The 19,817-nt window shown below is 47.4% G+C and overlaps 1 protein-coding gene across 1 annotated transcript in view; it reads right to left on the bottom strand.

The window, feature by feature from the left end:
• Nucleotides 1-18,136, bottom strand: part of PHGDH (phosphoglycerate dehydrogenase) — a 40,376-nt gene extending 22,240 nt beyond the window's left edge. The window contains exons 1-5 of the mRNA XM_053592266.1: nt 17,841-18,136; nt 10,213-10,364; nt 8,596-8,661; nt 4,707-4,761; nt 4,515-4,613 (exon numbers count right to left, since the gene is read on the bottom strand). Of these exons, the coding sequence (XP_053448241.1) occupies nt 4,515-4,613; nt 4,707-4,761; nt 8,596-8,661; nt 10,213-10,364; nt 17,841-17,978 (510 nt within the window). The 5' untranslated portion in view covers nt 17,979-18,136. The remainder of the gene's footprint in view (nt 1-4,514; nt 4,614-4,706; nt 4,762-8,595; nt 8,662-10,212; nt 10,365-17,840) is intronic.
• Between the last annotated feature and the right edge of the window lie 1,681 nt (nt 18,137-19,817).

Here is a 19,817-nt window from a genome sequence, read left to right as displayed (position 1 = left end):
CAACATTCGTAAATCGGTAGCCTTTATATGTACCAACAATAGTCAAGTTGAAAAAACAGTTAAGGACTCTATCCCATTCACAGTAGTGCCAAAGAAGATGAAATATTTGGGAATTTATCTAACAAAGGACGTGAAAGATCTCTATAAAGAGAACTATGAAACTCTAAGAAAAGAAATAGCTGAAAATATTAACAAATGGAAAAACATACCATGCTCATGGCTGGGAAGAATCAACATTGTTAAAATGTCCATACTACCCAAAGCAATATATAATTTCAATGCAGTCCCTATTAAAGCTCCACTATTATACTTTAAAGATCTTGAAAAAACAATAATTCGTTTTATATGGAATCAGAAAAAACCTTGAATAGCCAAGACATTACTCAGAAATAAAAACAAAACAGGAGGAATCATGCTACCAGACCTCAGACTATACTACAAATCAACAGTGATCAAAACAGCATGGTATTGGCACAAAAACAGAGAAGTAGATGTCTGGAACAGAATAGAGAACCAAGAGATGAACCCAGCTACTTACCGTTATTTAATGTTTGACAAGCCAATTGAAAACATTCAGTGGGGAAAAGATTCCCTATTTAACAAATGGTGCTGGGTGAACTGGCTGGCAACCTGTAGAAGACTGAAACTGGACCCACACCTTTCACCATTAACTAAGATAGACTCTCACTGGATCAAAGATTTAAACTTAAGACATGAAACTATAAAGATACTAGGGAAGAGTGCAGGGAAAACCCTTGAAGAAATTGGTCTGGGCGAGTATTTTATGAGGAGGACCCTGTGGGCAATTGAAGCAGCTTCAAAAATGCACTACTGGGACTTGATCAAACTAAAAAGCTTCTGCACAGCCAAGAACACAGTAAGTAAACCAAGCCAACAGCCCTCAGAATGGGAGAAGATATTTGAAGGTTATGTCTCTGACAAAGTTTTAATAACCAGAATCCACAGAGAACTCAAACGCATTAGCAAGAATAGAACAAGGGATCCCATCGCAGGCTGGGCAAGGGATTTGAAGAGAAACTTCTCTGAAGAAGACAGGCATGCGGCCTTCAGACATATGAAAAAATGCTCATCATCTTTAATCATCAGAGAAATGCAAATGAAAACTACTTTGAGATACCATCTAACTCCAGTGAGTCTAGCCTATATCACAAAATCCCAAGACCAGAGATGTTGGTGCGAATGTGGAGAAAAGGGAAAACTTTTGCACTGCTGGTGGGAATGCAAATTAATACATTCCTTTTGGAAAGAGATATGGAGAACACTTAGAGATCTAAAAATAGATCTGCCATTCAATCCTGTAATTCCTCTACTGGGCATATACCCAGAAGACCAAAAATCACAACATAACAAAGATATTTGTACCAGAATGTTTATTGCAGCCCAATTCATAATTGCTAAGTCATGGAAGAAGCCCAAGTGCCCATCGATCCACGCATGGATTAATAAATTGTGGTACATGTACACCATGGAATATTATGCAGCCTTAAAGAAAGATGGAGACTTTACCTCTTTCATATTTCCATGGATGGAGCTGGAACATATTCTTCTTAATAAAGTATCTCAAGAATGGAAGCAAAAGTACCCAATGTACTCAGCCCTACTATGAAACTAATTTAAGGTTTTCACATGAAAGCTATAACCCAGTTACAACCTAAGAATAGGGGGAAAGGGGAAAGGGAGGGGAGGGAGGGGGGAAGTGCGTAGAGGGAAGGGGATTGTGGGATTACACCAGTGGTGCATCTTACAAGGGTATATGTGAAACTTGGTAAATGGTCTGTGAAGCTAGTGAATGATGCCCCATGAATATATCAATGTACACAGCTATGATTTAATAAAAAAAAATAAATAAATAAAAACATAAAGCACAAAGCTCGGCTCCTGACTGGCTTGGGCCTGTTAACACATTCTAGGGAACATGCCGGCAAGGACGGGAGGTGTCCCTAAGGTACAACCTGGTGTTCGGTGACACTATTAAGGAAAAGTCTCCCACAGAGGAGCAGTACTGATTGAACACAGGCCTCCATGACTCAGGTCACCAGCAGGCCACACTGCAGTAAGGGACATTGTCTCCCCTGCCCTGGAAGCTTATTCCTTTTGATGCTGCTGAAAGTCAGTCACATCACCTTTTCTATCTCCCATGGCTGCTGTTAACCAGATCATTCTGTTGTCAGCCAAAGCCCTCCTTTTCCTCTGTGAGAAAAGTTTTGACAAATGTTTCTACATTTAGAATCTGTCAAGTTGCTTTTGGACCCAAGTGTTCTGGTTAGATCTCTGGTAGGGTGCCCAGTCTTGCTGGCCTTCCTCTGTCTTTTGAGTCCTGGTTCTGTGCTCTTGAGTATTAACTATCTCACTCTGTGAGGCTGAGGCAGGTGGACTGCCTGAGCACAGGAGTTTAGGACCAGTCTGAACAACAGCAAGATCCCATCTCTACTAAAAATAGAAAAACTAGCCAGGCATTGTGGTGGATGCCTATAGTCCCAGCTACTCGGGAAGATAAGGCAGGAGGATTGCTTGAGCCCAGGAGTTTGAGGTTGCTGTGAGTGAGGCTAAGGCCATGGTCCTCTAGCCTGGGCAAGAGAGTAAGACTCCGTCTCAAAAAAACAAAAAAAAAAAAAGGTTTCCAAAGACAGAAGAAAGCTCATTTGCAATAGCTGTGTTTAATAAACACTGATCACTGTTTCCCATCTGGATGTGTATGAGCTATCTCTTTCATAATTTGTTCAAGACTTTTCCTTTCCCTTTAGAAACTCTAGTTCTCCACAAGTGCTAGAACACTGCGGAAGCTTGGATGATGCAGGTTGGTGATCTCTCTGCCCTGAGACAAAATTCATCTGGACCCCAAAATCTGACATGGCACAAGGCCAAGGGAAGCAGCTGAGCAAGGGGGGCTGGGCCACTTGGACCCTCCAGAATGATCAGTCCAGGCAGCTCTGGAGGGGCAAGCATGTGGGTAGACATTTCAAGACCCTCAGTGAACACTGAGATGAGCAGGCTCCAGGTGTCTGTCTGAACCACACACATGCCCAGGAGGTGCCAACCACTTCCTGATGCCCCACACGCCCCTAAATCCCAGGAAGCAGCCGGGAGCAGTGGCTGAGAGAGGCAAGTGGTGCCAGATGAACAGACAAACTGACCTAGTACCTCTATTATTCAGGACGAAGCAGGGCTTTTGTTTGGTTTAAGTCATGCCAAAGTCTCCTCGGAAATGAGTGTTCACTGATCCAGAGAAGTTTGGGATGTGGCAGCAGCACAGGTAGGAAATGCCCAGGGACAGAGGCCACAGGGGAGGAGAGCCCTGGGGAGGGGGGGTCACAGGGGAGGAGAGCCCCGGGGAAGGGGGGTCACAGGGGGAGGAGAGCCCCGGGGAAGGGGGTCACAGGGGGAGGAGAGCCTTGGTGAAGGGGCACCCCAACACCCCTGCAGAGGGGGGCAGGGCTGTGGCTTTTTCACAGGCCTCCCACTGGGCCACATGTTGCTCTCAAGGGACCTAGAAGAATACAGCTGGCACTCCCCAGAGCTGAGGTTTAGGACAGAGAGCTGACTCTCTAAAATCAGTGAGATGGCGGTGGGGGCAGGAGGAAGAGGAAGATGTCCACTGTGTACAAGAGGACGCCCATCTGGGTCTCCCTTCCATTCATTTGCTACAGTCCTGGGGCTTACACATTCCGGGTGGCAATCACTAATAGGATCCTTCTAACTCTAAGAAGGTAGGAGAGATGGGGAGAAAGGGAAAATTTCTTAGCAGCAACATGCATATTTTTCTAGAGCTGAGATGATCTGATCCTCAATGTTTGCTTCAGTGTTTAAAGTCTTCCTGGCTGCAGCCTCAATAGCCATACAGAACATAGAGATGCTGCTAGCCCTCTTCTTAGCTGCCCATCTTTCTGGCCTGTCTGGGCAGCCCTGCTGGTACCCTGTCTTGGCTTAATGGCCTCTCCCAGTTCACAAAATTTCCTAGATTGGCCCATGAGGATGGCATTGCTCTTGATAACAGCCCTCCCTCAGCCAGAAGGCTACGGAGCTCCCGCAGTAGGAAAAGGCAGTGCCCTGTTGGGAGGCAGGGGTCAGGTGTGACTTCTGAGACCCATGTGAGGTCTTCCAGCTCTAAAACCTCATCACAATGTCCAGACAAGTGCCTTTAAGTCTTTCCCAGAATACAGAGGGAAACTGGAAGGATAAACGGACAATCACGCCGTTCTGCAGACACAGCAAAACCAGGAAGCCTTTGAAGCAAGAGAGGGAGGTATGGGTAGGACACCCTGGTCCACTAGGACTCGGGGCCACCACCGCCTCCAGGGCTGAAAGACAGAAGCTCCTCCATGTTTTCTCAGCGTTGGAGCTCAAGTGTCCAGATCCGCAGGCCAACATTCTCTCTCTCCCTAAAGGATGGTCAAACCTCCCAGAGCAAAGCCTTTGGCTTCTCATCAGCCAAACTGCCTCTTCCAAAATTGCTACAGAAAATCCCACATCGAAGAGGTCCAGCAACCTCTTACCTTCATCCCAAATGACTGCATCCGGGTGGCCACCTCTCTCCCAATCCTGCCCAGGCCGAGAATTCCCAGGGTCTTTCCATTCAGCTCCGTTCCCATGAACTGCAACCAAATGGGCAAAGAAGCTGATGTTAGCACCGCGAGTGGCCCTGGGACCCCGGGCCCAGGAGGCGTGAGGCAAGGCTGGCTGCTCACCTTCTTCCGCTCCCATCTGCCATCCTTCATGGAAGCCGTGGCCTGGGGAATCTGCCTGGGGGGACAGACGCAGGATGAGCAGGCCTGCTCGGACCCCCACCAGTCCAGGAAGCTAGGTGTAGTGTCCGGCCTGCACAGCCACTGTCTGCGACAGTCACTGCCCCAGGAACCAGGCTCAGGCCTTGTTCTGATGGGGGTCTGGGGGTTCAGGTTCAGGAATACCAATATTGAGGGGGTAAAGGAGGGTAGGAGAGGGAAATCTGGGATTTGGGCTGACTTGGGTAGCCTGGGATTTCTGTCTGCAGCCGAGTCTGGGAGGAGGTTCTGATTCCACCTCAGCTACTGAGGTGCCAATCAGGGCGATGCTGGGACGGTTTTCTCCTTTGGGCAACTGTCAGTCTTCTCGGTTTGCAGGGCAACTGAGTGGGGGCTATTGGGCGACTCTGTTGTCATTAAGTGCTTCAGTAGTTTTAGGAATTACTTTCATCTTCCCATCTCATCAGGACCACGACTTACAATGTCTTCCACCTGATTACTCAGTGTTTCTTGAGTGTCTCCTAAGCCATAAGGTTCTTAGGCCAGCCTAGGGTGGGGGAGATTCGGAAAAAATGATTCTGCGTTTTGTATGGAACCGGAAAAAACCCCGCATAGCTAAGGCAGTTCTTAGTAACAAAAATAAAGCTGGGGGCATCAGCATACCAGATTTTAGTCTGTACTACAAAGCCATAGTGCTCAAGACAGCATGGTACTGGCACAAAAACAGAGACATAGACACTTGGAATCGAATTGAACACCAAGAAATGAAACTAACATCTTACAACCACCTAATCTTCGATAAACCAAACAAGAACTTACAGTCCAGACACTGCCATTCTGTCCTGAACGCCTGGTCATGATGCTTCTAACATCCACCCCACCTTCCTGGCCCACCACCAAACACAGACACACACACTCTCACAGCTTGTGTGTGGTTCATATGGAGGTCTGAGTCTCCGTGTGTACTTTCTGGAGGACAGACAGACCAAAGTTAGGGGTCAAAGGATATGGTATATCACTTGTGACAAGGGTCATCAAGGCATCTCTGGAGGCAAAAAGGGGAGAGACGTGGAATAACGTTTAAGGCACACCTTCTCTGCTTCAAACATCGCATAAGAAACATTCAGTCACATATTAGCTCATCTCAAGTTCACAACTTCATGGAAGGAGGCACCAGGGCTGAGCAGCTCTCCAGCACCCCTCAGCTGTAAGTACCTAAACAGATTCAAAGCCAGGAAAGGCAGCCCCACCACCGTCTGTCCCCTAGGTACTGAAATGCAGGCATTTCTGCCGGCCAAAAAATTCAGTGAGTGAGTGTGACAACGTGCATGTGCAAAAAGAGAGATCCCCAAACCCCGTCCTTATACCTTCAATTCACTGACATCTAAAACCATTCTTCCACATCCACTCGTCACCAGGGCACAGACTGCCATCTGAGGGTAAGGCTGGGGTGACATGCCCATGCCCCCCACATCACAGAGTCCTGTGATCTTACAGGAAGCTCAACAGACTGAAGTCACCAGCCTCCTGGGGACAAGCCCACCTTGCTGCTCTGGGCCACCGAAGGAGGCCTCGGGAGAGGGGCCTCCTTCCAGGAACACAGTTAAGGACGGTGACCCACCTTGAGGAGCCACTGGCTTCTGTGGAAAGCCAGCCTGATCAAATGCCTTACAGCAGCCGTGGTGGGGCAGAGCTGTCTGCCTCCCCACATTTCTCTTACTTCCTCTTTTCTGCCCATGTGACTCCACAGTGCTGAGAGGTGCACAGGGCACAGGAAACTCCTGAGCACCGCCCCCTACCGCTGATAACACCCAGCTGGTCGTGGAGGTCCCCAGGCCTTCATGTTTTCAGCACTTTGGGGTCCTCACCAGGCCAGACTGGGGAGGACCACGACACAGGCCAGGGACCAGCCTGACCGACAAGAGAAAGAGAAGGTGAAACAGGCAAAACTGGTGGCCCCCACTTGAACAGGTGACAGTTCTTGTGGTCACCCTCCTCTGTGGCAGAGGTAACCCAGCAAGTGAGCAAGTCCTGTGTCTCACTCAGAACTCATGGAAAGTGAGATAAGGTGTTGCCACTTGCCCTCCTCAGAATAAGGGTGGCCCTTTATAAGCAGACTTAAGACCCTAAAAATAGTTTATGAGAGACCCTTCCCAGCACCCCGAGGTAAGTCCTACATTGCCCCTACTCCCGTGCATATGGAAAGGTAATATTCACAGGGGGAATATGTTACAGGGGGAAGGGCCTAAAAACAACAGTGACCCTACATGTAGTGTATTCTCCCTTTCCTCCTGACCTCAGGGGCTCCTGCCACCTGTTCTGAGGCCCAAAACAGGCCCTGGGGGCCGGCTCTCCATCCATGCTGCCCAGCCTAGTGTGCAGCACCCTCCCTCCTCTGCCTCCAGGCTGGGAAGCAGCCTGAAGGAACACAGCCAGTGAGAAGCAAAAACAGCACCAGCAATGCCTTCTTAACTGGGTGCATCTGAGTTCTGATGCATACTTGATGAGTGAGGTCCCCCACAGGGGAGGGTAAAGCAAGTGGCTGAGAATGAAGAGCTTCCTTTAATTCACAATGCGCTACCTGTCCCTTTAAATAAAGCCAGTCCTGGAGTAGGAGGGAAATTTTTCCTGGCTCCCAATCCCTCCATCTACCTCGAGGGAAAATAGTGAGGTAATTGAGTAGATAGAAAGCTGCACTGAGACCCCTACTCAAGTGAAACCATAACAGCGGGCTCCTACACTTCTCCAGAGGGAGATGTACACGGCCTGCGTGGCCTGGGAGGTCCAGGAGGCCAGCTCATGTCCCCTCCCAGCTGAGACCCCGATATTATGTGAGCTGCCTCTGCCTCTCCTTTCTCCCACTGTCCCCTGTCACCAACTAGTGAAGATCAGTGGATACTGGAGACCTCAGGTAGAAATCTTCAGGAGGGGTGAGAGCGAATTAACTCCCCAGATCCTCCCCCAGCAGGAGAAAAGCAGGTCTCCAAGATGGAAAAGGAGTATTTCTCAGTCTTAAAAGGTTTTGGGTTTGAGCATAGTAAGGTGACCTTCCCAGATCTGCTGGATTAAGGATCCCACTACTGACACAGAAATGCCTGTCCAACAGAAGCACTCAATGCAGTCAGTTTTGCCAAATCACCACCCAACACAGTAAGACTTACACACATTATGGGCCACATCCACAACAGAGGGGTTTCTGGGCAGCCCCCTCTACTCAAGAGGCCCATATCCCTCAGAACTCCTGCTGAAAGAGCAAGAGACTTGCCCATTTGCCTTCCACAGTGTCATGAATCCACAGGTAGGCACAGGGATCCCGAAACAGTTTTTTATTCCATTCTACTATAATACAGATTTGTGAGGACAGTGACGCAGGAATGAGTGAGAGACACAGCCCATCTGGGGAAGCTAGAGAGGGCTTCTTAGATGATAAATTGACACACTTGAGCTTAATCTTAAACACTAAGCAGAGGGTATATAGACACATAATGGGAAAGGATGCTCCGGGCAGCCGGATAAGGGAGCGTTTGCAAGGGGTAGTAAGGCAGTGTCTGTGCAGAGAGCGGGAAATGTGTAAGGAGAAACAGAAGGAAAACCATGCCACACACACTCTTATTTTCTCCTCCTTGGTAGTGAGCAACAGCCGGTGTCCACTGCACACAGTCCCTGACTATCTGACAAGCCACCTGGCCTCTGTATGCTAGGGAACCTGTGTGATGAATGTTGAGGATGGGAGTAATGGCCTTGAAGTTTCTCAGTAGTCTGTAGGTCACTAAGTTTCTCTGAATCAGTCTGCTGGGCAAGTGATAAGAATCAGCGTACCTGAGTGGGCCCTGCTGGGAAGTCAGGGACTTACCTGGCCAGGCACATGATCATCCCGCAGGTGAGCTCTGCAGCACTGAGGCTGTTCCCGTTGGGGGTGCTAAAGATCAAAGAAAAGGGGACATCAGTGGGCCAAGACCCAGTATTCCCACGCCCACCCCAGGAGAAAGCCTTGCGTGCAGGCTGTGTTCTCTCCTGTCCCTGAACTTAGCAGTCTTAGTACAAGCCCCCGAGCCCATACTGCTATCCTGGAGTCATAGGTCCTCCTGCCCTAAGCCCAGGCCTGCAAGAAAAGCCCCGTGCTTTACTCTCCCCTGCGGGGGACCTCTGTTAGAAAAACACAGCTGGCCTCTCTCTCCCCAGCCTCACTCCTCCCGAGGCAGAGGAGGAATGTGTTGTAGGACCTGGAGATCTGTGCGTGGCTCAGCTCTGCTTTCCCTGTTCCCACCTCAGGAACTACTACCCACAGAGAGCACAGATGCCTCGTGCGCCACTGTTCTTGCCAGAGCTGAGCCCCTGATAACTGAGCAAGTGCCTCGAATTCAGAGCTCAGCTTCACGGGCTTCCCCATGCGTCCTTTATGAGTAACGAGGCTAATATTTTTCTTTCTACGTGTCTGACTTCCCCTCTCTCCTCCAGTCTGAACAAAGAAAAGCCTCCTCCTGCCTTACTGACAGGAGGACGCAGACTGCCCATTTTGCAGAAAGCAGAACAGAGGTGGCAACACACTAAACTGTTTTTCTTTTCTCAAAGGCCTTTTTCATGTTTTTGAAAGAATTTAACATCCATGTTCTCCCTCCTTTGTCCCTTACTGGGTTTGTCTTTTCATTCCTAGAAATGAAGGCTAGCAGGAGAAAAAGCCAAGAAATTCTGTACAAGGTAAAAGGACTCTCAGAGACTGTCTTTGTGCAAAGCCACCTGGCTTCCCGTTGTCCCAGTGAACAGGCTGTGTGGGGAGCGGGCAGAGGTGCAGGGCTGGGGGGGTGGGAGGGTGGGGCAGCGGCCTAGGGTCCTGGACGAGAATGTGAGATGGGTTATTGTTTAACATTTCTGCTGTGGGATAATGACCTCAGTCAGGTGACTTGTCAGTTAACCCCTACCCTGGAGAGACCGGAGGACCATGAGGTCCCTGAGGGAAAAGCTGAGGACAGAGAAGAGGTGGGGGGATGGCCTTGCCACACCATCTGAGTGCTGAAAGGTACAGCACCACACTGGTGTGCTGACCACGGCCTCTGTTCCTGGGCTTCTGCAAAAACAGCTCTCAAGGAGACCCTCTTGCTCCTGGAACGCTGAAAGAGAAATTGGGGTCTTAGCTCCAGAATCGTGCAGGGAAGTGAGGAGGAGGAAAATGTGGAGTCACTAGCCTACTAGCAAAGGTCAGGCATCTGTGAACAGGGACATAAAACCAACGCCTTCCATGAGCAGAGCGGGCTGTGCGGCGGGTGGTTCCTGAAACATTTCGAGTTTACTCAGACAGATGCAATTTCAAAAACCTTGGGAACCACTCAGCGGTCAGGGTCACCCACCTTTCTGGACCCTTCCCTGGACCAGGCCTGCCCTGGAAGTCCGTCTGATCGACACAGCTCTGGGCAGGGAGACTCACAACCATTATGTCGGTCCCCACACCCTACCCTCAGCCTCTGAGACTTACTTCATGACCAGGACGCCCTTCCTTGTCGCGGCCTCCAGATCCACATTGTCCACGCCTGTGCCAGCCCTGCCCACCACCTGCAGCTTCTCGGCCGCATTGATGACATCAGCGGTCACTTTGGTGGCCGAGCGCACGATAAGGCCTTCGCAGTCCTGAGGCAGAAGAAACATTTAGGTCCACAAAGTTACCTGGACACTGAGGGGTTAGAGGAGCCAAACAGAAGCCACCTCAGTGCTGACTGCCTGAATGGGGAGGCCGACAGCTGGTGGCACCTGGAGGGCCCCTGATTCCCCCACCGTGGCAGCCTACTGAATATTAGCCAATGCCACACAGAAAGAGGCTACTGCCATCTGTGCCATGTTCAGGTCCAAAGGAGAGGCTCCCCGGCCTGGCCACACTCTGCTGACTTTCTCCTCCACATGCCTTTGCTGGGAATCCCAGACTGGACAGTCACCCTCCCTGCTCTGCTATTTCTGTGCTTGTCACCAGTATAATGTTTTATATTCATACTTGTCCCCTCTTTGACCTGTGGTTTTGTCTCTTCAGCATATCATACATTCCTAAAGCAAGATCTTTGTATTACATTGTTTCCGATCTATATGGTCTACTGAATCTTCGCAAGAACAATCTCGCCAGCCTTGGTGCTGTGCACATAAACCATTTATTGAGCACCTACTGGGTGCCGGGTGTTACACTGGGTGCTTTATATTATTCTCACTCCGCTCCAAGGAGAAGGGGCATAATTATTTGCAGTTTCCAGATGACGAAACAGAGGTTTTAAGAGGTAGCTGGCCCACAGTCACTCTAACAAGTCAAAAATCAACCCTGAGAACTAGAAGGTCATTGTCATGGCCAACTAGGAGGCTGTAACAAAGGAGGAGCTGGCGGGCCTGCCAAGATGTTAAAATGATAAGGCTGGAGCCAAGGCCACAGCCTCTAGGTGTAAAAACTAAACTTTAAAATCCCTTAGAGGGATTTACTAGTCAAGGTAGCTACTATTTTTTGAGCAGGTACTTTACCTGAGGCACTGCACTTCACAACAACCCTGAGTCAGATATTACAATTGCCCCCATTACAGAGAAGTAAACAGACACAAAAAGAATTTAGGTAACTTGCTGAGGCCACATGGTGGGATATGGCAGAAGCTGGAATCTGGTCCAAGTTTGCTGAGAGCCAAAGTCCAAATCTTCAACCAACTCCCAGACACAGCATTTAAAGACACCTGAACAAAGAGACCTTCCGGAAATCTTGTGGCTTCTCCAAAATAGCATCTAGAATACCTAACAAAGGTCCCCGGATCATCTGGTGACCTCTTCCTACTAACCAGTTTGCCTGCCGGGAGTCAGTACAAACAGGAACAGATCCCTCTGACTAGAAGAAAAACTTGCCTCGAGCTTACGGGCAAGCTCCCGGTTGGTGATAAAACACTCCCACTGAATAAGTGAGTTCCATGATTTAAGAGGCCCCCATCCTCACACCTACCACCCTTCCCCAAGTAATCTAAACATTTCACGTGCCTAAAATTCCCCAATCAGAAATCCCTTCCTCTAAATGTGATAAAAGCCATGAAAATCTACTTATGAGAGTACTCTAAGATGTTCAAGGATTTTGAAAATGGAGAACAAGTTGAAAGGAAGGGAGAAAAAATACATTCAGAAATCAAAAAACTCAATTAACATGCCAAATAGGCACTGGATGAACAAATCCATGGATATGGAGAATTTATTCTATTTAATTTTTTTTAATTCAAGATTTATGAGGGTATAAATGTTTCCAGTTACATGCATCCATTTTGTTACGCTTAAGTCAGAGTTACAGGGTCTTTTTTTTTTTAACTTGAGAGTTTATTTTGTTAATTATCACACTAGGGGCTGTCATTGCCATTTGCAGAAAGGGGGTCAGGATGTTAGCATTGTGAAGTCTGGAGTAATCCTGCACGATGAAGAATTGTTCTGTGTTCCATGTGACTTTCAGAAGTCGAATTAGGCATCAAGAATTTGGAGAAACCTATGTGTAACTATTCAAACCAATGCTTAATTCCATTTTACAGATAATCACAACATATTAATTACACAGTTTGAATACATCCTAAATTGTCTAAGAATAAAACTTTATACTTTGTTCAGTTATTTATTTTTTCACATAAACTGGGCTATTTCCAATTGTGAGTTATTGAGATTGAGTCAAAGGTGATGTTTTATAGTGAAAAATTTGAATATATTCATTAATTCATTTTTTGGATTAATATGGGGGTACTTACGATTAGGTTACATTGTTTACTTTTGTAAGGTAAAGTTTGAGTTGCAGTTTAGTCCTTCCAGGTCGTGTGCCATATGCCCCTACACCGTGCCCATTAGGTGGGAACTTACAACCCCTCCCCCACACCCTTCCCTCTTATTGAATTTGTGTTTTTCTTTTCTGTGGACCTATATTTGTTGATCTACTAGTTTCAACATAGTGCTGAGTACATGGGATACTTGCTTTTCCATTCTTGAGAAACTTACCAGAGAAATACAAACTGAAAGCAGTTTGAGATATCACCTAACCCCAGTGAGAACAGCCCATATCCCAAGGTCCCAAAGCTGTAGATGCTGGTGTGGATGTGGACAGAGGGAAACATTTGTACACTGTTGGTGGGACTGAAAACTAATATCGTCCTTTTGTGAAGAAGTATGGAGAATCCTCAAAGAGCTAAAAGTAGACCTTCCATTTGATCCTGAAATCCCATTATTAGGTATCTGCCCAGAAGAAAATAAATCATTTTACCATAAAGACATTTCCACTAGAATGTTTATAGTAGCTCAGTTCACAATCACAAAGGTGTAGAAACAACCCAAGTGCCTAACAACACATGAATGGAATAATAAGTGTGGTATATGTATACCATGGATATGTGGGAATTTAGAAAATAAAGGTAGAATTCAAATTAATGGGGAAAGGAAGAATTAAATAAGGAATAGTGTTAAGAAAACTCAGGGAAAAAATATTTAAATTTCTTCCTCTCTTCAGATTTTTAAAAATCCAGATGAATTAAAAATTTTTTAAATATAAGAATTAGGAGAAAATGCAAAGGGATTTTTTTTTATGACTAGAAAACCTTTCATAAGCAAGACACAAATCCCAGAAACCATGGAAGAAAATACTGACAAATTCAAAATTTAAACTTCTATGTGGAAAAAGATCCCTAAGCAAAGTAAAAGGCAAATAGGGACCTTTATTTTTTTTTACTTTTTTTGAGACAGAGCCTCACTCTGTTACCCTGGGTAGAGTGCTGTGGTGTCATGGCTCACAGCAGCCTCAAATTCTTGGGCTCAAGAGATCTTCCTGATTCAGTCTCCTAAATACCTGGGAATACAGGCACTCATCACAATGCCGGCTAGTTTTTCTATTTTCAGTAGGGACAGAGACTCACTCTTGCTCAGGCTGGTCTTGAATTCCTGAGCTCAGGCAATCCACCCACCTCGGCCTCCCAAAGTGCTAGAATTACAGACGTGAGTCACCATATCCAGCTGCAAATGGGGGTCTTGCAAATGGGAAGAAAACTCTTTGTACCATAAATAATAGAACAAGGATTCATCACCAAAAATGATCAACTTTCTACAAATCAATTTTTTTAAAGGATAAAGAACCCAGTAAAAAATAGGTAAAGATATAATAAGTAGGCAATGCACAGAACTACTAAGTGGCTACTAATTTATTTAAAAAAAATTCAACACTAGTTGAAGATATCAAGGAAATGTAAATTTTAAACTATGTTTTTTTCAGGCATCAAATTGGCAAAAAGAAAATTGATAATATTCAGTGCTGGCAAGAATGGAGGAAAGTAGAAGTGTACTCTGCACAACTTTTTTGGCAGCAGCTGCAGTGTATAAGCACATTTGTAGTGTGCATTCCTTTAGAAGCAGCAAGGACACCACCTGTAGCACACTAAGGAAATAAACCCTCTTTGAGGTGGTCAACCCAAGACTAAGGGTCGAAGTTCAACTGATAAGAGAATACGCCCCTTGGAAGTTATGCACAGACACCAGTGCCTAGTCCTCCCTTCAAAGCACTTTTTCTAGGATGAGTGCATGAACTTAATCATCAAACTTTGTACGATAGCTATGATGGCCATTCCAGAAAAAGAGTTTAAAAATTGCATTGAGGGTGGACTAGGCAGAACTTCCCAAGGGTGGTACTACAAAGACAACCATAGTGATATCCAGTAAGGAAATATGGAGTACTTTTCTCAGGATGCATTCACACACTGAATTGTTCGACCTCAAACTTAACTGTCTAACCTTGCATACCCTGTAGTTTCTTGACTTTCGGCTCAAACCAGCCTTCTTTGATGCCAGGGAGTCTGAGAGTCCCCAATCAACTGGTATGGACATACATTTGAGCTCACCTGCCCCAAGGGTGGAATCTACCTTTAGAGACTCCCAGTCTCTAAAGAGACTCTGGCCCCACATTAGAATCAAGTTCCCACACTGGTCAGAGTTAACTGGCTTCCACAGCCCCTTAGAAGCTCAACCACCAGCTCTATCCACTCATCCAAGCAGCCAGCACACATTAACCCAGCATCAACCCACCTCCCGGGGAGCCCTCAAACCCCTATACTCCAAGCTCCCACCCTCCTCAGGCCGTAAATCATCTCCTTCAAAGACTTTGCTCCCTTTGGCTAGCTCCTCTCCTCTCCTCAGGAAGACTATGAAATGCCCATGTCTGCTAACATCCACCGTGCAGTCAGCATTCAAACTTTCTTCTCCAGCACCTCCCTCCTCTTAGGCACTTCCTGTCTGGGAATGCAAGTCTCAACAACTGAGGTTTACTGCTCTCTGCCTGTGGTTTCAGTACCCCCTGCAGATGGAACAGGCACTTCCTACACATCATCCTCCCCGCTCACCCTGTCCTTAGCTGCCTTTGGCTGGAAAACTGCTGGATTTATGCCTATTCCAGACAAACTATGCTAACTCAGCAGTGGAAACCCTTTGTTATTCCTCAAGTTCACACAAGCTTCCTTTTCCAAGAGGACAGACTTGGCCTTAGGGGTAATTCTAGTATAGCTCCTGCCTCTTGTCTTAAACCACAAGGCAGTCACTGTAACTCTCCAAGTCATATTCCCCAGCTATAGAGGGGGCAGGTATACCCAGATTTGCATAATACCTGTGATCCTGATTAACCAGTGCTTATTTAACTTTTGTAAATGAAATCCTGTCCAAAATCTTGTTATTTTAAAAGAGCCTCTGAGAAGATAAACTGTTGCATGGAAAGATTGATTTCCTTCCGAATCTTTCTTAAAATTTTGAGACATAAAGATATAAATGTGTTTCAGTAAATTAAATGCATTACCATTGTTTGATTTAGTGGTCCTGACCAGTGCTGCTATATAATGAGACAGAAGAAAGGCATAAGAATACATCAGATGTGGTGTCGCTTAATAAAACCAGTGTGTGTGTTTATGTATGTATATATATGCGTGAGCATACTGAGCTATGATACAAAATAAATTTCTTATCAGGGATCATGGTCAAAGTTTAAAAGCCACTGATGCATGGTAAGATTAGTTAAATGTTTTCTGCTTAAGCTGTGAGCTCCAAACGGGATGCTTTATCATTCCGAGCCAATGTTTTCCAAACATTTTTTGACTGAGACCCACAATAAGAAATACACCTTTAAGTTGTGATTTTATATCCCCTCACACACAGCTACACACATAAGTGAAAGATATTTCATGGAACAATACTTAAAGCCTTACTATCTGGATTGCTCTCTGATATTTCCCACTTTGTTCTTTAAAATGCTGATCATGACCATCAAACCCAGCAGTGCTAGCTTCAAGTCTGAAAAGCGCCATTGAGGAGGAAGGGAGGAATGATTATTGAGAGAGCAAAATGTGCCTGCCAGGAAGGGGAGGCAGTGGGAACCAAGGCCAGGCCCAGCTCTAGCAATGGTGCAAAGCATCCTTTGGCATTAAAAAGATTTAAATGGAGAGGGCAGGAGACAAGATGCCAGATACCTCTACATGCAGAAGGAAAGTGAAAGAGTGTGGAAATGAGGACCTTTCAGAGCACTGCCCAGGGATATTCACTGGGAGATTCTGAACCAAATGGTTTACAAAGACATGAAAGCTGAGCCCGCCTCCCCCTTCCCTGACTTAGAAGCCCCAGGATGCCCAGCAGTCCCCTTAGCCAACAAACATTCCCCCTCCTACCAAGGGGTGGTAGTGCCTTTAAGAAGTTCTCCAAGTTTCAGCCCAGACTCCCAACACCCACCCAGACAGTTCCTGACTTCATGGAACCCATGACAGGTGAGGCCTCCCATTCTTGTCAATTCTGCCTCCGGATCCCTGCCCCCTGATTGGAGCATAAGATTTCTAATTTCCATTAGAGAGCTGTAAAGGCCCTAACTGAGGCCACTCTTCCCAATCTGGTGCTCTGGTGGAGGTGAGGGTCTGAAGATGGTCTGGAGGCCACTCCACTGCCTTGCTGGTCCCTGGCCAGCCACAGCTACCTTCACACAGGAACGGAGGTGAGGTGACTAGTGTGAGGGGGCTCCTCTCTCCACTAGCCCAGCAGGACAGCAGACAGCTGGATGGTCTAAGTCAGTGTTCAAGGCCTGTGTCACCTGTCCAGCTGTCTGTATGCTGGCCGCGCTCTCTAACTAGCCCGCAAGCTTCTGGGAGGCTCCGCACAGGTGCAGGATTTGGGGGTGTGGCGGAGGCTTCGGGCAGCTGAGTGGATCATACGAGCAGGCACTGGAGTTAAGAGTTCACAAACGCGTTGGACGAGGCCGCCAAACCTCGCAGGACGTTTTCAAACTTGGTTGATAAAGATTTGAAATAGATTTAACTAATCGTACATCACACAAATCAAGATACTGTTCCTAAGATTTATTAAGACTGTAAATTTCCCCTGGGGGACGTGGGAGATGTTGGGATCGGATTCTAGTCCAGTGTGGTCACTCCTAACTAGCCATAAAGTCAAAGGTCAGGTCATCGGTCCTGGGCCCCAGACGGAGGCTGAGCCAGGCCCGCAGGCCCCCTGCCCACCCCGCTTTCCTCCGAGCGCGCCCGGGAGACCGAGGGCGGGTGAAAGCTCGCCGCAGTCTTGCATCAGACGAAAGGCGGGTAAGCGTTTGGTGCCCCACGGGGGCCGCCTTACCCGGCAGCTCCCGGCAGCCACCAGACGATCTGGGACTCCGCCAGCGCCCTCCGGAGGAGGCTGGAGGGGCCCAGCGGGCCAGGTCTCGGTTGGGGAAGAGTCGCGGGTCCCCGGGCCACTTTGTCGCCCCTCCTCCGCTCCCCCCACGCGTGGGAGAGGGTGGGGGAGGCGGCGCCCTACTGCCCCGCCTGGGCCGCTGCGCTCGAAGGCGCCGGGAGCCTCGCTGGCGTTCAGCTAGCAGCCTGCACGACCAGTTGGAGCAGCCCGCACTTCGCAGGACTGGCAGGAGGCGAGCCAGCGCGAAACACGCCGTTGCAAACTGAAGGGAAAGTTTGCATCCTGCAGCTAGCCGCTGTTGGCTTCTCCCTCCTTCTTCCCCTCCCAGCGCTGTCCCTCATCTCCGGAGGCCCCGGAACGGAAGCGGGGCGCGCTGGCACCGCCGAGTGCAGCAACTGATTTTGGCAGAGGTCGCCCCGGAGACCTTACCTGCAGCTCGGCTATCAGCTCCTCTTTGCTCAGGTTCTGTTTCTCCACCACCTCCAGCCCTCCATCTTGCAGGATCTTCCGGCAGCAAGGGTCCAGGCTGTCACTGATGAGCACTTTCCTCAGATTTGCAAAGGCCATTGCTGGTGTTAGCCTCAGAACCGGCGGCTCTCTGTGGGAAGGAGCAGCTAAGCTGGGGGGCGGCGGGGCGGGCTGGCGGGCTAGCGCAACTGGGCGGAATCCTACAAGTCCCGCTCCCCTTTTATCCCCTCAGGCTCTTAGCGGCTGCTTTTGATTGGACAGAAAGACTCAAACTCTCCGTGACTCCGCCTCCTCCTCGCGGTTCAGAGCCTTTCAGATCCCCGCCCGTGTTATCTTCCCCGGACGCATTTCTAAATCTCAGCCCAAGCGGGTGTAGGTAACCTGGTGAACATATAAAAGCACAATTTACACCGACTAGCTGATTCATATCCGAAATAAACAGAGAAATGCACATTCTCATCGAAAGACAAATAAATTTCTTCTTCATATCTTTCCTTCCAAGGGCTTATAATTCTTTAGCAAACTTTTCTCGAGCAGGCAAAGGTGCGAGGCACCGTGCTAGACTTCGGAGGGAGCTCGGGCATCACACGGATACAGCCCCCTAATAGCTGAAAACACCAAACACACAGACAGAAAAAGTGAAGTCGTTAAAAGCAACACGAAACTATTTCTGAGATGTCACAAAGCTGTGATTAATTCCATATGAATGATGCCATGAAAATCATGAGTTTAAAAGAGAGTGAGGAGCTGGCGGTGCATTTTAGAAAAGCCAGACTTTTTGTTCAAGTTCTGTATTCTCTTTTCTCCCCACTTCCTCTCTGATTATGAAAAATAAGAAAAGGAAAATGAGGTTTCAGTCTGTCCTGATTTACATATTGACCCAGGAGGCACGTTCCAGTTCTAAAATCCTTTGTTTAAACTCCACAAAAAACATGCTCTGCCATCCCCCATTTAACAGAACTGTCGAAAAATTCAGTTTGGAAAAGTCACCTAGAATCCGAGGCAGAATCAGAGATGCTTGTAGTAGAATTAGGATTCAGCTTTGTGGATTTATCCAACCAGTTAACCATTGCACACCATGCATTGTCCTGAGATAGTCACCAAACGCAGGAGAAAGATCCCACAGAACTATGCAATATCAATCTGACAAAGCAACGGAAATTACGGATGGATAATTCCTAGGCAGGAATCAGATTTTAGACCAAATGCTCCCATTGGGAAAGAAGAGTCTGTGTCTACCCCATTTACTTGTTTGGATGATTTGCTATTCCCACATTCCAGGACTCATAAATATTTCATTTCTCTGCCCCCAGGGGTCTGACGTCCTGGTGGGTCTTGGGGACAGATGGTAGAGCTATGTCAGGAGGAACTAGGGAAGATCCATTTTTGTTACCATGTTCCTTCAATTCTTCAGGGCTCATTACCTGCTTCCTTTCAGTGTAGAATCTGAACCCTACTAACTCTGACATGGAATCCCTTCCCTTTATACCAACTCATACTTCTTAGATACTGTCTGAACCCGCAACTCAAAGCACCTTCCAAGCCTGATCACCCAGGCATTATTTCCTTTATTATTTATGCCTCCACCTGCTTTTAAAACAGATCCAAGACACACAATGAAAGACACTTCAAAACCCATTAAGAAAATTTAATGGATAGGAGTCAATTTCCAGGGGGAAAGGAGGGTATGTGGTTATTGTTACTATAAACAAGTCAGTGTTCCTTCTCTCTTTTAAATTTCTACAGCCTTGTCTCCAAGTTATCTCACAGTGCTTTGCAAAGTGCACGTGTCAACAGTTCATGTCTTGTTCCCCCTTAAGACATGTTTTTATGACCCCCGAAGTGCCTAGCACAGTGCTGTCCACATTGTAGAGATTCAAAGAGCTTTTATTAAAAATTAATTTATCAAATACCTACTATGCTCTAGGTAATGGAGAT

The sequence above is a fragment of the Nycticebus coucang genome, chromosome 5 (assembly GCF_027406575.1).
Source record: "Nycticebus coucang isolate mNycCou1 chromosome 5, mNycCou1.pri, whole genome shotgun sequence".
NCBI classification, from domain to species: Eukaryota; Metazoa; Chordata; class Mammalia; order Primates; family Lorisidae; genus Nycticebus; species Nycticebus coucang.
The sequence above is the reverse complement of the archived record's forward strand: the minus strand, read 5'-3'. Positions and strand labels throughout refer to the sequence as shown.